The 15,699-nt window shown below is 44.9% G+C and overlaps 1 protein-coding gene across 2 annotated transcripts in view; it reads right to left on the bottom strand.

The window, feature by feature from the left end:
* Positions 1 to 14,817, bottom strand: part of emid1 (EMI domain containing 1) — a 51,517-nt gene extending 36,700 nt beyond the window's left edge. The window contains exons 1-4 of one of the 2 annotated variants that reach the window (XM_046387406.1): positions 14,466 to 14,817; positions 13,897 to 14,104; positions 7,712 to 7,825; positions 6,794 to 6,897 (exon numbers count right to left, since the gene is read on the bottom strand). In XM_046387406.1, the coding sequence (XP_046243362.1) occupies positions 6,794 to 6,897; positions 7,712 to 7,825; positions 13,897 to 14,087 (409 nt within the window). In that variant the 5' untranslated portion in view covers positions 14,088 to 14,104; positions 14,466 to 14,817. Of the gene's footprint in view, positions 1 to 6,793; positions 6,898 to 7,711; positions 7,826 to 13,896 lie in introns of both variants that reach the window. The other variant, XM_046387407.1, reaches the window with a different exon arrangement.
* Between the last annotated feature and the right edge of the window lie 882 nt (positions 14,818 to 15,699).

Below are 15,699 nucleotides of genomic sequence, written 5' to 3'. Positions count from 1 at the left end.
AGGCGTGTATAGCTTCAGCTTCATACATTAGACATTTGATCTCTGGAGGCAAGTTCTATTACCCTTGACTCTTTCCTCTTACAGCCAATCAAGTGAGGTCATTTCTGTTTGGTCAAGACGATTGGCTCCTCGAGGGGAAGGCCTGCTCCTCTGTCAGGTTTGAGCTCTGAAAGCCAACCAGGAATGTCTCTAATTAGGCTGAACCGCTGGTGCAGTTCATCCAAGCCTCCTCTCCACTCTCGTCTTCAGTCCAGAACTAATCACAACCATCAGCACCACTCCCCTCACCCCGCTGAGCGCCGGGTCGACTACATGAGCAAATGGAAATATATGCAAAGACCAGCTCAAAATAGAGCTCAAGAGTCAAACGGGGGCACTGACTTTTGAATTCTAGCCGTTATCCAAGAGCGCAGAATTTCATGGTTGGGAAACTGAGATTGAATCGCGAGGGCTGTTTGGGAGGTCTGTGATATGCGAGGCCATAAATGATGTCACCACAACACGCCACAGCAAGATCTCTGTGATGTTCTGCTGGTCTGTTTGTGGTTTAGTAAACATGGGAGTGGAGGAGGTTTCAAGGTCGGCTTCATAAATCCCCACCCACTGAGCCACAACACTTGAACCTCTCTTATGTGGTTCTGTATATGTTTACGAACGCATGTGAAGGGTGACAAATGAGCAGCTTTAGGTCATCAGGACTACTGGGAGCGAATAAAAAACCACAGCTCGATGTTGTGTAAGAGAAGAATATCTCATCTAAAAGCAACTGTTTCATTGTATTTTTATGTTTTTGCGGTCTAAAGTATGGATGTAAGTGAGGAGTCGGGTGGGAGCTGTAAGAAAGATACATCGCTAAGAGTTTTACTAAGATTCGTGTGACTGAAAAAAAAAGTAGTTGAAATGATTAGTCAGAAGCAACTGATGATTGATTTACGTCTCAAATATGAAGATTTGCCGTTTTTCTTAGTTTAAATGAAACTGAACTGAACATTCAGGCTATATAAAAACGTCACCTGAAACATTACAATTAACATGATAATTTTTCTTCAAGCCTTAAACTGATCACATAAGAGTTCATTTTCAAAGCAGCCCTAAAACGATGTTTTTCTCTCGTTGTATGTTGGAGCGCCACAGTGGAAATTAATATCTACATCCTCAATGACTGTCACAAATGCTGTGCAGAGTTATTAAGTCTTTCATCAAATAAATTCAGTGAAATGGTTAATAAAGAAAATAGTGATCGGGTTTGAATTAATGAAAAATAATCTGCAGATGCAAGCTTTATTAAGCAAAATACCAAGGGAGAAGGAAGACTAAGAAGGAAAACAGAGGAGAGCTGCTGAAATTCTGACAAATTAGCCAAGAGATGGTGATTTGCAATAAGTCTATGTTTGTGAAAGACATTAGCAGCCTCCCTGTAGGCTGCAGGCAGCAAATGGGTGCGCTGAACTCATCACAGCTGTATGGAATGAACAGGACCCCGAGCGTACCCACTCCATCAATGCTTCCATTGTCCTCACACTGACGTCAAAACGCCAAATATGCTTCATTACCTTCTCGGAGCTCACCTAAAGACAGTGGCGCTGTGTTATACGGTACCTACATCACGCCATCCTATACCTGCAAGCTGAGAGATGGCGATATGTTGAAGGGCAGGGAGAAGACAGGGTTAATGTAGCTTTAATGACATCTTTCGCGAGGTGCGTCACAGATGAGAGAGAGGAGGTTGAGCTCACACCTCCGTGAGGAGGAGGATTTAAAAACTGGCAGGATTTTAAAAGTTTTCCTTCTCTTTATCTTCCTACATGATAAAGGCCCCGTTACCAGTTCACTTCCCTAATCTTGGCCAAGAAGAAAGTGACTTACTTCTCTCTGCTCCTGATTGCGTGATGTGTTTGTGGGTCACTCAGTCAGCACAGTCCATTTAAACTACTGGGTGAGGAGAAATGCCTCTGCTTTATTGGGGACAGAAGAATACTCCAGCTGCCCCGTGTGTGTGTGTGTGTGTGTGTGTGTCTATTTTCATCCCTACAAGTTTTCTTTTGCACTGCTGACTCGGCCCACTTTATTTCTTTAGGTCTGCAGGAAAAACAGTTTTCAATGCAGTCTTGGGAAATAATAAATAAATCAGTAAGCAGAAGAGGCATTTCCAGTCCAGGAGCCAAATACATAAAACTTAAGTCAGAATCAAGGCTAAGTATGTATGAATCTTTAAAAAAGATTCAGCAAAAGAACTGTGCATCCATATTTCTTCACTGACATTTTTTTAAAATTTAAGAACAGACTAGACACAAGATGATGAAGGTAAACAGATGGAGCGTGAACCAAACCAAATGTGGCTGTTCATGCATACACAGGATATCAAATAAATAAAATTTACAATCACATCTCCTATAAGTCTAAATAAACCTTGCTGTACTTACATTATTTATTATATTCTAACATCCCGGTTTAACCTAAATCGTACAGGCATCGGAAGTTACTGATTAATGTGTCACGACTCCACCGCCTCAGAGGTTTGTGCTGTATAGTTTGTACTCTCTATGTGGTTTGCATGAAACATTTCAAAAATAATGTCATAATATTACTACTATCATAATTATTGGTATATATCCTTATTTAAATAACCAAACGGCTCCGTGAGGTATAATTTGGAGATTTTTCATAAACCTGTGCATATACCAGTGCATGCTTATATAGGAAGAAGATGCTTTTAGAAGGCAGGCAGGAGAAGAAAACCTCCCTCCACTGTTTGGCTTAGGCTGGCTGGTCAGTATCTGTGTTGTTTGTTAATTAATGACTATTATGATAAGTCCCTTGAGCAGAGAGGAGCAGCGTGGGCCAAAAGCGCTGGACGCCCGCCCCCCCATGTCTAATCCCATCTGGGGCCCTCAGCCCAATTCGCCTTCACTTCAGCTGCTTCCAATTTGGGCTCTGCACTTGTGCTGCACTGTGCATTTACATAACTATGAATATCAGCTGCTGTAGCCTCTTCCTGCTCGCTGGCTGCAGCCTGCCTCCCTGCATGTATGTGACTTATGTGTCTGTGTGGGTGGGGGTGCGTATGAATCCAGCTGATATCGAATGTGTTTTTTGTGAATGAAATGGAGAAAGTGAGAAGAACATATTGTACAGCCGCTAATGCGAACAGCGTGGACTCAACGAATGTGACTGAAAGAGAAGAGGAAATGAAAAGGTGACTCCGTGTTTTGTCAGACGTTGACGGCGCTGCTCTTCTGTGTGGTCTAAGAGGAGTGGGAGTGGAGGTCACCTGCTCTTGTTCAGCTCCCTGTTCTCTGACCTCAGGCTGGGGTCGCTCCACTCACGGCTTCTAAAGCCTGCTGCCATTAAAAGCAGCTAATCACGCTGAACAGCTGCATCCCTCACTGTACAAATCCTCAACACCACTCGCTCTCCCACCCACGCATTCGCTCTGGCAGTTGGACAGACACATATAGTGGCGTCCACGCACTCCCACTCTTCCTTTGCTAATGGCAAGCTGCAGCCGACTGATGTTTAAAGCGCTGGGTTTAGTGTGGAGGCCTGTGATAAGCCGCGCTGAGCTGTGAAAACACAGATTACATTTCTGCGGCTTATTACAGACAGCGCGCCTCTGCCTTCCAGCAATATCGTAATTGCAAACCAAAAACCGCAGCCTCCATTTGCCTGCGAGATACTGCTTGATGGGGACCTCGCAGCAGAGCTTTGACAGCCGTGCTAATTCAACTCTACTACGCCCCCCCCCCCATATGTTTAGCTGCACGGTGGCCCCCTCCTGTGAAAAGCTGTGCCCATATTTCTTTTAAAGTGTTATCCTCTATAAATGAAATCAGGTTCAAGATATCATCTGCTGTCTCTTAGTGCCATATTCACACATTTAAGACTCCATCAAAATTAGCATATAGACGGCAAAACTCCAAAATGCCTTTGAACTTTACATGATTCCTTATCTGCTGAGTGTGCAATCATCCTTCATTGCTGCAGCTGACGCGGATGCGACCTGCCTGGGACAGAGTCTTTGAGAGCCAACTCAAATTAAATAATGCTGCGTTTATGGGTTACATTTGATATTCTCGTATCATAGAATTGCCTCTAAATGAGATGTAATTTTGATATTTCTGTTTGATGTAGCATAAGTTGGGATATCCCAACTGAAAACAAGCATTGAGGTGCTTGGAATGCCAAATCCATCCAGGCATATATTAAATCCCTGTTTCTGGCAGGCTATGAAAATGCCTCCATCTGCAAATACTTAGACCTTTTTTTTCTCAGGCTCAATCACAGATAAAGGCCATTGTGTTCCAGGCCCAGAAAGTAAGACAATATCTCCCAAACCTCATAGAAAACAATTAGGACCCAGTAATTACACCACTGGCCTGGAATTCCAGCCAAATCCTGAGGTTGGGGTGAGGGAATCTAAAAAAGAGAGTGAGTATGAAAGGTGCCTGTCTGATGCAGCGTTATCTCACTTCACTTGGACTCTGATGGAGTGAGTTTGTTTATCAGCCTGAGTGTGATGTAATGTTTTACTTCTGGAGCCCTCAGTTTGAATGTGATATGCTCACAAGCCTGCGTACGACTGGATGACAGCCCTGGCGTGAACTCTTCCTTTAAAGTTCATTTATCTCTGTGCTCTGCTGCTTTGGTTTTGGAAGCGCGCAGTCCAAAACTTAAACAGACACACGTTATCATTACTTCAGACTGTACTTGATGATTTATGTGTGTTGACCAATCAGCTGGCAGACAGAGGGGTGAGAACAGAGGGACACAAGAGAAAACAACTCTCTCATCTCCATTTGAAATACAGCCGTATCAATGACCGTGCTCTCAGTTTATAACTCACTTCCCTTTCCTCTCTTGCACCTTAAGGAAACCGCAGCCCCAGAGCCCTACTGCTATGCTGGACATTGTTAGGATCTGTTGTAATGCAGACTGGCCTTGGGAGTCAGACGTGGCCGGGGGCTTTGGGGTGGCCTGGTGGTGAGAGGATGGTGGAATTAAAAGCAGGGCGGCGTGAGTAAATGAACGGATCATACACATTTTCCACAGTCTGTGAAAAGCAGACAAGCGGGGGAAAAGGGATGATGGGAGCAAATGTATATAAGCAAGAGGTCTTTAAAGATACATGCATCTGATGTTCGCTGTTTATAAGATTTATGAAATCAATGTGATTTTAATGTCTGACCTAGACAGCAGATTTTGAAAAGTGCAGTAGGATTATAGTTATTTGTTCTTTTATATAACAGAGGTGCTTTGTTTATTTGAGCCCAACTTAAAGGTCAAACAAGTGCCCAGAGCCATTTGGAAATCCACAAAGAAACATGTGGAGATTTGCAGGCGGAGTCACACACACAAGTATTAAGAGCCTGGATTTGAAACTTGCACCCACTAAACTACGGGTAGTAGCTTTAACTTTCACTTGGCAACACTATGGCAACAGATTTAAGCACAATCCGGCCTCCAGCTTTTGCCCGTGTGGCAAGCTTTAATTTCTCCTTAAAGCGGTGAATGAGGCATACAGCAGCGGGATATCAGGTTCTGCACTGGCAAGAGGTTCTGCTCACGCGGCAGGAGCAGAACAAAGCGCCGGTGGCCCTGGATAGCATCCATGGTGCCGGAGAGTAAAGGCCCCGTGAATGGGACCTGTCACTTCCACTCAGCACCGCCTGTGATCTGAGCCACCCGGAACGACGCTCAGATAAGTGGCTAATCCCAGAATCCCTGCTGGCTCGACAGCCCCCCACTGCCATGACAACCGGAGGGGAATCTCCTCTAGCAACAACTTAATTGGATAATTTCCTCCCTGTTTTGACTGTGTGTTCCTCTGCTTTTGTTAAGTAAAGTCTGGGCTGTCGAAATGTGACTGTGTTGTTTTGATATTGAGAGTGGGAAAGGTCTCAAACAGGCGCAACATTGAAGCGAGTGAGCAGAAAGTGTTGGAGGCACACTGCAGCAGACTACAGGCCGCTAGGAGGGCTGGGAGCTGCTCTTAGTTCACCTGGGAGTGGAAGCATAAAAGGGAAAAACAGCATCTGCTTTCAGCATCACAAAAAAGTGACCGCTTTAACCACGGTAAACATTTATTGTGCTTTGTGTCACAAAGTCTGACGATTTATGTTACACCCAGTCAAGCCCTGAGTCCCGGCATAAACAGACGCTCCACCCTTCTCACCAGACTGTAGAGACACGGCGGGGGCCAGTGCCAGGGGAAGTCATTATACACTGGGAGAGTGTGTGTGTGTGTGTGTGAGAGAGAGTGTGTGTGTGGTGGGCAGCTACTGTAGTTGAAAAATGAAAACAGCAGTGTTAGCATGGCACTTTAAGAGGATGAAGACTTGGTTCCAGCTGGATCATAAAACTCAAAACCACACAAAAGAAACAACCCTTATGTAGTACAGCGACTCTTAGAATGAGCACATTAAAACTGATTAATGGTGTGGAGGTATCTGACTCACCCTGAGGAGGCTGAGGGATCTTATTTCTGAACTTCATTTAGAAGACAGAAGCAGCCTTATGTAAGCCTAATGGAAATCACTCCTGTTTTAATGTACGATTCGTAGACGTGTATTGGAAGGCAGAATCAGAACAGGGAGACTCACATGGTGACAAATGAGTAAGCTTGAAGAGAGAAAGAACTAAATGTGGAGGCAGGTAAAGGAAAGACGCAAAGAGGGCGAAAACTGACACAAGGCGAACTTGTCAACTTGTAAAGCAGTCAGTCCTAGAGTTTGATGTTGGCCCGTCAGTACAACTGTGTGTGTGTGTGTGTGTGTGTCTTTCTGTCTTGACTCACCTTCTTCACAAGCAGGACCGCTGAATCCTGGACAGCACTTCCACTCCAGAGAGGTCACAGTGCGGTACACGACTTTATAGGATGGTCTGACCACGGTCCTGTAGCTGGAAAACGCACACACAAACCCTGAAGCCATCACGCACGTGCACGCATAACAACAATAACAACAGCCGTCTGTCTGTGCATGTGCAGTGACTGGGTTAAGTCACTTCTTCTCTTGTTGTAAGAAAACTGTCAGGTGCTTCTCTCTCTCAGAACCCAACATGTGGTGCAGCTGCGTTGCATTTTGATGCACTGCAAATGATTTCAGGTGGATAAATTGGTACATCTCACAGTGGATTTCCTGCTGCATTCAATCACTGACGGCAGAATGGGAAGAATGAGAAAAGCTGCCGTTGTTCCAACACAGTGGGTGTTCAAGCATGGTTACCCCCACTGCTGGTGCTGTACTCACATACATCAATCAACTACTTTTCCCCTGTTACACATTTGGAGTGATTCATTAACAAGTAAACCAGATACAAAGTGTAAAGCTCCTATTAAATAAACTGATTGGACCGTGTCACTGTTAATTTTGGATTGCATTTAGATGTAACTGCAGCCATTTTGCCAATGTTTTGCTGACAGTTATGGGAGCTGCCAGAAATTCCAGATATCTCCCACTCAGAATTACAAATCACAGGCTGAAGTGAATGTTTTTTTCTGACTCGCTCACCTCTAAGCACAGTCTAAACAACAAGTCTTGCATATATGACAAATAGTAGAAGAAAAACACAAAACAAAACAAAACTGTGCGTGTCAAAGAAGAAGAAAGACAATGAAACACTGATTACTATCATGTTCAAAGGAACATAGCGAGTGTTGACATCTCAGCGGTGCAGCAGTAGCAGTAGCTGTTACGTCCCTTCCCCTTCTCACCTGCCTCCCGTGCATCCCTGCGGCCAGTGGCACGTCTGGTAGACCCGTTGCAGGATTGTCCCATTCTGCACCTGACAGGTCACCGTTTTAGTGACCGTATGAGGACACCAGTTCCTGAAGGGAGAAGCGGAGCGAGTGAAAGTCAGAAAGGCGCAGAATATGAAAGTTGCTGTTTTTAGATACAACACAAAAAAAATAACAAAGCTTCAGAATAAATAATTTAAGGAAGAACAGTGCTTATTTTCAAAACACCTTCAAACGCATGCACCCACACTATAGCGTGTTCACAAAAGGGAAATGCAGCCATGCAGTCACATTCAGTACGTTGTTGTCTTCCTGCAGGTTTTAGATTCTTCCCTCCCTTCCCCCTCTCTTGTGTTTTGAAACCTCTTTATGGTGTTTACACAGGTTTTAATCAGCCACAAGATTTGCAGGAGAGCATTGTGGGCCGGATTTACAATGTGGTCTCTCCTGTATCAGTACACATCCGTCTGCACTTGGCTCTCAGAAGAGGTGAAGTCCCTCAGGAGGGAATAAAGAAGAAGACGAGGTCCCATATGAAGATTAGAGGTTTCAACACCGGCTAATGCTGGGTCACAATCCCTTTCCAGAAAAGCTTCATATCAGGGTTCACTGAGACTATTAAGAAACTGACCTGCTTTGTGAGGATATGATCACCTACAAGTTATTTCTTAGGCCCCTGGACGCAATATTAAACATTTTTACATCATAAGAGGGTTCAGTTTCAGCTCTCGATGTCTCCAACAGGCTAAAAGCACCAAAATACGTAAAGAGTGACTGAGTGGAGAGCTAACTGGTTCAGAATAATCCCTCACCAAGAGCTCAGTCACCCTTTCGATCAGGAGCAGATATCTGTTCCCGACAGCACAGGGGTAATGAGAGAAGTTTCCTCTCATCCCTATACTTACCAAATCGAGAAAACACTGACTGGAGGTTACTCAGCTTTAATGTATGGAAACACACAAAGGTGTTTGAGCTACCATATGTTACTATTATTTTATTAACAAAGAAGTGTACAAATACCCTGATTACCTTCACATGGCCACAGTTGGAGGGCTGCAGCCTGTGTTTTCACAATCAACGGTTGCCTAGAAAGGGAGCTCTGTGTAGGAGCCACAAAGGAGACGGTGCGGCTCTGAGCACAAAACTACACGTTGTGTGTTCTGCTGCCAATGTGTTTGCAAGAGTGTACATTTGGGGGGTGGGTCCCACCAAAGTCTGTTTGTCAATATGTGAGACCATATGTTTGTGTGTGAGAGATGGTTTACACTAAAGGAAACTGCCAAAGGCGGAGGATGCAAAGCAGCCCTGAACGAGCTCCTATTAACGATCCCCACATGTTGTGGTGGCCGCACACACACAGTCCAGAGCCAGCCAGGAGGGGCACCATGGAGGAATGTCTGTATACTTTTGCAGCACTCCAGACGTAGTGTATATCCTTTTCATATGACTGGTACTGATAACTGCTGCTTTTTTTCCCACTCATGTCATAATCAGTCACTCTGTGGAATAGTGACGCGTTGTAGTCTTTGCTGCGTGTTGAAAAAAGTTCCTTTGCGAGATTAAGTTACAAATGTAAAATGCTTGCGTCTGAGACATCATATGCTTAGAGACTATTCAAAGGAATAAAGAGCCGTGCGAAAGCAAGACGCAGGATTAATCCTAAACTTCTCGAGTGAAACGCGTAGGAAATTCATCTGCCACACGTGTTATTTAAATACAGGCCTGCGCTTCATGTAACTTACTGTACCCATCGGGCGTGAGGCTACAAAAAATGAACACAGATCTATATGATTACCCCATGATTGCTCTCCCTTGTCCAGAAAAATTGGTCTAATCATGGGTGGAAAATTTCAGACATTGAAGGAGCTGTGGTCAGGTAGAGTTAAGTGTGAGGGGAGCGGGGGTGCTAACCCTAACTCCTCCCTACCACTTATCCTCCAGACCCAACAGATAAACATCTGAGTTTCCCAGGCTGAGAGGAGGTTTCACCTGGGAACAGCTAAGATTGTCACCAGGGGGTACAAGGGAAGAAGTGGGGGCGGGTTTTATGGTCTGCCCTGCTCTCTTTGCATTACACTTATGCAATTATCAAAGAGGAAATGCCAACCACTGCTGCTTCACTGAATGAAAGAACAAAGGCAGTTGGCACAACAAAGTTAAAAATTTTCCAAATGGCTTGAAACCAAAACCTGCATTATCTTTATAACTTGCTAAAACTAATCCACCCAGTACATAATATGTATAAGGCAGCACCGATAATACTTTCTCCACTGAAGAGAGGATGGAGATATGAAGATATACTGCAATGATGTCCAAAGATAATTGTATTAACTGTGTACAAGAAACATCATTATCTCTTCTGGGATGGAAAAGACTACAGCTTAAAAATCTGTCTTACTAACAAGCCTTGAAGCAGATAACCTCACTTCTTTTTATCGCTGAAGAACTACTACACAATGATCCACTGAATTCTGTCTCACTTTGTTCATAAAAGGGACACAGGTGCTATGTCTTTCACTCTAAAATGTTTCATAGTCAACACCTTCCTCTTACGGGAGGCTCCCTCGTGCTATGAAGTGTGAAACCCACCAGTACCATGCTGTTCACTGGCAAAAGCACCAAGCAGTTCCCTCAGTGAGTATCGGGTCTCCAAGCACACATGGCATCTGAATGCCGGGCCCAAGCTAAATAAATCATCAGCCATCTCTCACAGTCAAGTCACAGCCAATAGTTGAGAGAGAAACCCACGATTTTCAAGGAAGAGAAGAATCACAGCTTTGGTCCATCTGTTCCTCAACACCACAGATGCCAAGACAGTAAAAGATTGCAGTCCCAATGCAAATGCTAACAGAGAGCTCATGAACTTGTCATCTTACATGCTGTATTCTAGTTGCTGTGTGTGCTTTCATTTTGCCTCATCCTTCATTATCACACTACTGGGTTAGTGCTTCTTCTGCAGTGGGGAGAAAGGAGTTGGGAGTTAAGACACGAGAACTAACAAGGGGGTTGATGAGGGCAAAACGCTGGCGAGAAGCATCTCAGCAACTCCCTCACCACCCATCCATTCATTCACATACAGTGGGAGGAGGAGGGCCAAACAGTCAAAGATATGTTTGAAATGCAGTATGGATACAAATCTAAAAGAATTCCTTTAGATTTTTGTCTGTGGGAAAAATACTTGGAGAGAACAAAGGACAAAAGACAGATGTGGCAAACAGCCAGAGGAGAGAGAAAGGTCATTTTATGATAAAGGTCACACATGGGAGCTTCCGATGGGAACGGGAAAGTGGAAGTAAGACAGTTATGAAGCACTGTTGGTCCTGTGGGATGCAGAAGAGGACTAAGATAAATGTGGTGCTTCAACACATAACAAAGAGAGACATAAGAGAGTCCACTCACAGTGAAATTAATGGGGGGGGGGGCATAATGTGCAGCTTGTGTGAAAAACTGAAAGTGTAAAACAAACTAACACAAAATTTAAAAAAAAAATGATTGGCAAGAGTTACGTTCAGTTTACATTTAAAGAACTGTCATATTAGGGCTGGTGGGCCACCGTATCGCAGGTCCAAAGCTGCCGTATGTTTTCCATGTGCAGGGGGCAGTGAAGATCATCAAAGCACCAGAGGGAAGCCTCAAAGGTCGGAGCTAAGTGACTCTTCACAGCAGTCTCGGAAGAACAAGGAAAACTCTCATTTGTCTCTGTCTCTTTTGAGCTTTCAGGTCTGGACACCTGTGAGCTTTGAGTGTGTCTCTGTGTGTAACGGGTGCATGCATCTTCAAGTGTTGGAGGATGGAAGTAAAAGGGACTTCTGCTCAACCGAAGAATTGACTTACAACACAGCTATGTTGGATGACTGATGAAATGATCCATCACACTGAGCTGAGCTGGCACTGCATTTACGGGCTGGTCACCTGCAGGGTACAATATCTAACAGGGACGTCTGTTAGTTTCATCATCAATTGATCTGTTTTTAATAACAGATGAAACATTTAGAAAATATGCTCCCTAAAGCTCAAGGTAATTCCTTCAAATGTCTTGTTCTGTCTGGCCTACAGTTCAAAACATGAAGAAACTCAGTTTGCGGTCGTAGAAGATTACGTAAACAGGCAAATATTCACATTTACTTAAAAAGAATAACGTGTTGATTATTTCTTCTTTTTTTGTTTTAGTCTACAAAAAGGAAGAAATTAGGGGGGGCATATTGCCACTGCCCACCTCAAAGGGATTGTCTTAAGATGTCTTATTTTATCTAGTCTAAACAATTAATCATGTATGTATCAGCCAACAGTGAATTTTAATGGTGCAGGCTTTTCCCTGAGCACATACATTATCTGAAGTTCTTTGAACAGTCATATCTAAAGCCTTTCTGCTTGAAGCCACGGGGGGCTCAGCCTGCTGGAATCTCTGTCATCTTCATTCCCATGCTTAGAGAACACTTGGATATGGTTAAGATGGGTGAGGAATGAGGGTGGCCACAGGGTCCAGACTGCCTGTCAGACCATGACAAGTCCTCCGAGGGAGGATAAAGAAATGGGCGAGACAAGAAATAGAGAAGCGGATACCTCTGTAACCCCTCAGTGTACTGAGCTCATATAGTTGTTAAGAACGACAAGGGTGAGCGAACACTTTATCAGCTCCTCCACAGAGCAACCGCACCAGTCAAGAAATTACTCAAGTGTTGATAATCCCCTTTGATTTGGGTAATCACTGTGTGAAGACAGGGCTGGTACGGAAGACATTCTTAGTGGAGGTTTTCCAGCGACAGACACCCTTTCCCGGTTTAAACCTAATATTTACTTCTGTTTAAGTTCCTGAAGCCCAATGACAAGTTTGTCTGTCACTGAATGTCAAGTTGCTAACGCGACAGAGAGAGCCCTCTGAAGTCTAAGTGCCACCTCTTTGGCTTTGTTGACGCACCATAAACTGCTGCTCTCACAGATCAGGACAGACGGCAGGTGGACCAAAACTTTCAGCTCCTCTGGTGTCACCTCAAACCCGCTGACCTCCGAGCCGGTGACTGACTCACACCAACAGCCTGCAGCTCCCATCTATCCTGGCATTCCTCGGCTGCCACTTGCAAACAGCAGCACGAAGACTGTAAACTCACACCCCCCCCTTCCGAGAATAAGCCCAGATGTGGTCGAGTCCCAGCTGCTTGTGTTTAGTAAACATGTCCACAAAACTCTGATTTTGGAGGAGCTGAGTAGAGAGGTGAGCAAGTGGAGTGAGGCTGGGGGCGCTGAAAGCCACCTGGACACACCCAAAAGCAAGGTCCTCATCAGAGAGAAGGGGTTTCAGCCTCAGGTCATGTTTGGCACACATACACACACACACACACACACACACTCGTGACCTGAAAGCATAAATATTTGTAAGATGGGAAATGTCCTCTCAACATCAAGCACTCCGAGATAAACATTTGCTCTGTCCAGGAGGGAAGCAGAGCTGGTTAGCACCCTTGACTGCATGTTTAGTCTAGTGACTCTCCATCAGAAACTCCCTTGTCAACAACTCAGTCACTGACACTATCTCACCCCCCTTTTCATTCAGTAACCTTTTCTCAAGCTATCAATCTTGTACACTTTATTACAGACATAAAGGTGAACTGTCCTTCACTCGCTGTCTAACACTGATTCCAGATGCACCCCGTCCTCAATGCTGGGACCCACACAGAAACGGGCTTTATGTGGACAGATCTCAGGACTAAACGTGATGCTTTTAAAGAGCACCCTGACAGCAGAGAAGCAGCAGATGTTGCTGTTGTTGTTGCTGCTGCTGCTGCAGGCATAAAAGGGGGCACACAACACACCTCAGAGCCATGGAGGTGCTCTTAGGAGCCACACAGAGACAGGGCGGGTGAGCTGCCACAACAATGAGGATGGGCATGTCAGCAAAGCAATGTGTGCTGCCAGCACAGGAAAAAGGAAATCAACTGTCAGGAAGACAATAGGACCTGGTAGATGGATGGAGATGGGAGTAGCTCTGCGGAGAATGCACTGACAAGAGGATACAAATAAGTGAAGCTGGACGGTTAAAAATAAGATTATAGAAGCTATAAAAGTTATCATGTGCATATAACAGGACATAATTAAGGATTAATACGCAGTATAGCATGTCTAAATTTTGTTTTAATATAGCATAAAGTAGGTGCTTTCCTTACCTTTTCTGGTAAATTGAGCCGTGAGAGGCGGTTGTCTGGTCTCTGCTCAGCTGCGTCCCGGCTGAGTAGGTTTTGTAAAGTCCCGTCTTCCAGGTCCCGTCAACAAACGTGGTCAGCCAGAGTATCAGCACAGCCCAAAGCAAACTTTTCCTGCAAAGCGCAGACACGCTCTCCCGTTGGCGCGGTCCCATTTCCGTGGCATGAAAAGCTACGGCCAGAAAAGTTTAAATGAGCCCAACTTTCCCCGGTTAGAAAACAGACCGGTGAGTGAATCCAGCTCGGGGTGGGGGGGCGAAAAGTGTCAAACAGCACCGGGTCGGCTTGAGAAGACGCGCATCCTAATCACTAAAGCAGCAAACATGCACTTCTGTAGACTACAAACACGATGTCTGACACTCTTTGATTTGAAAAAAATACTGTCTTAAAACCCTGGGTGAACTTAATAAAAAATGCCGCTTCTCGTCTGTCTCTACCTGTGACAGAGAGCCGACATTTGAAAACAAACTGAGCAATGCGTGTGCGTGTTGTGAAGTGTGTGTTGTCCTCTTTCCTCTGTCGGCTCTGCCTACCTCCTTCTGTCTGTGCGCAAATCGAGCAGAGCCTTTACTGCAGCGGGCATGAAACCACTTTTATAGTCTCCTCGGGTCTTTTAAAAGCACAGCCTGCTGGGTCTTTTCCACCCTGCCCCGTTTCAACCTCTCATAGAGGACAATGCGCGCTCAAGGCGGCGGCACATTACGCATTGTTTTGTACTAAATGAATTATGGGCTGCCGCTGCTTCACCGCGACTCCTCTGAAATCACTGGAGCTGTGCCGGTGATGAGTAATTGTCTTTTTTTTTTGGTGAACACAACTGAATGTGTGATTAAGTCCCGTCTCTATCAGATTTGAAAAGTTTTATTTATTAAGTAAGGTTCATCGCTGCACTGATTGAATCACACAGGGTCATGCATCAGTATTTACAGTATCTGTTTAAGATGTTTGTGTCCTATGTTGCTTTAAGGGGCTGTGATGTGCAGCCTCTCTGTCAAAGCCATCAGTGCCCAAGCAGACACACAGTGGCAGGAGAATAGTTGAGGTTACTGTAACCCCTTGGCCCGTGCATGTGGGGCATGTAGGTTTACAGTGCAAGCAGCCGGCAAACCACAGGTCTGCGGTCCTGCTCCAAACTAAACACCTGGCTCTGCAACCAAAAACTGGAGCCCAAGATGTATATCTGTGGTTGGGGTGACTACACCTCTCAGGTCCCCATGGGCTGAGCTGCAAGCCTCAACAAAAGATACTGAAGGCTGCAAAGAGCACTGAATGTGACTGGCCAGGGAGGTTCTCAGTTCACGGGAGATGGTGTGAAAACATTGAGGAAAAAAGGGCATTCAGATTGGCACTAATCACCCTCTATACTACCTATTGTACCCACTCAAGTACATACATGCACTTGAATGGGACTGAGTAAGCACACCTGCTTTTAATCATGACAAACGGAAACCGTTCGGGCTTGGGATTTGGGGTTTGAAACTGATGTGTCAGAGTTTTTTGTTTCAGGGGCACCCTTGGCATTTTATGAGGCCAGTCGGTGCAGGCGATGGTGCCAAGCAGGAACTGGAGCAGTTTAGAGTTAATGTAAATCCCTCCAGTCACAAGCAGCTGAAAATAATTTTGACCTCTGAAGGGGGGGGGGTGATGAGGTAGGTTTCACTGAGAGGATTTCTTTTCTTATTTCTTGAGCAGTTACTCTCCTGCTGCTGTGATTTCCTTCTGCTTTACTATGCAATGAGAAAGATCCGCCTCTTACCTATTGTTTGC

This window comes from Scatophagus argus, chromosome 4, assembly GCF_020382885.2.
Source record: "Scatophagus argus isolate fScaArg1 chromosome 4, fScaArg1.pri, whole genome shotgun sequence".
Taxonomy (NCBI): Eukaryota; Metazoa; Chordata; class Actinopteri; family Scatophagidae; genus Scatophagus; species Scatophagus argus.
Note: the sequence above shows the minus strand (reverse complement) of the source record. Positions and strands in the feature narration are given on the sequence as shown.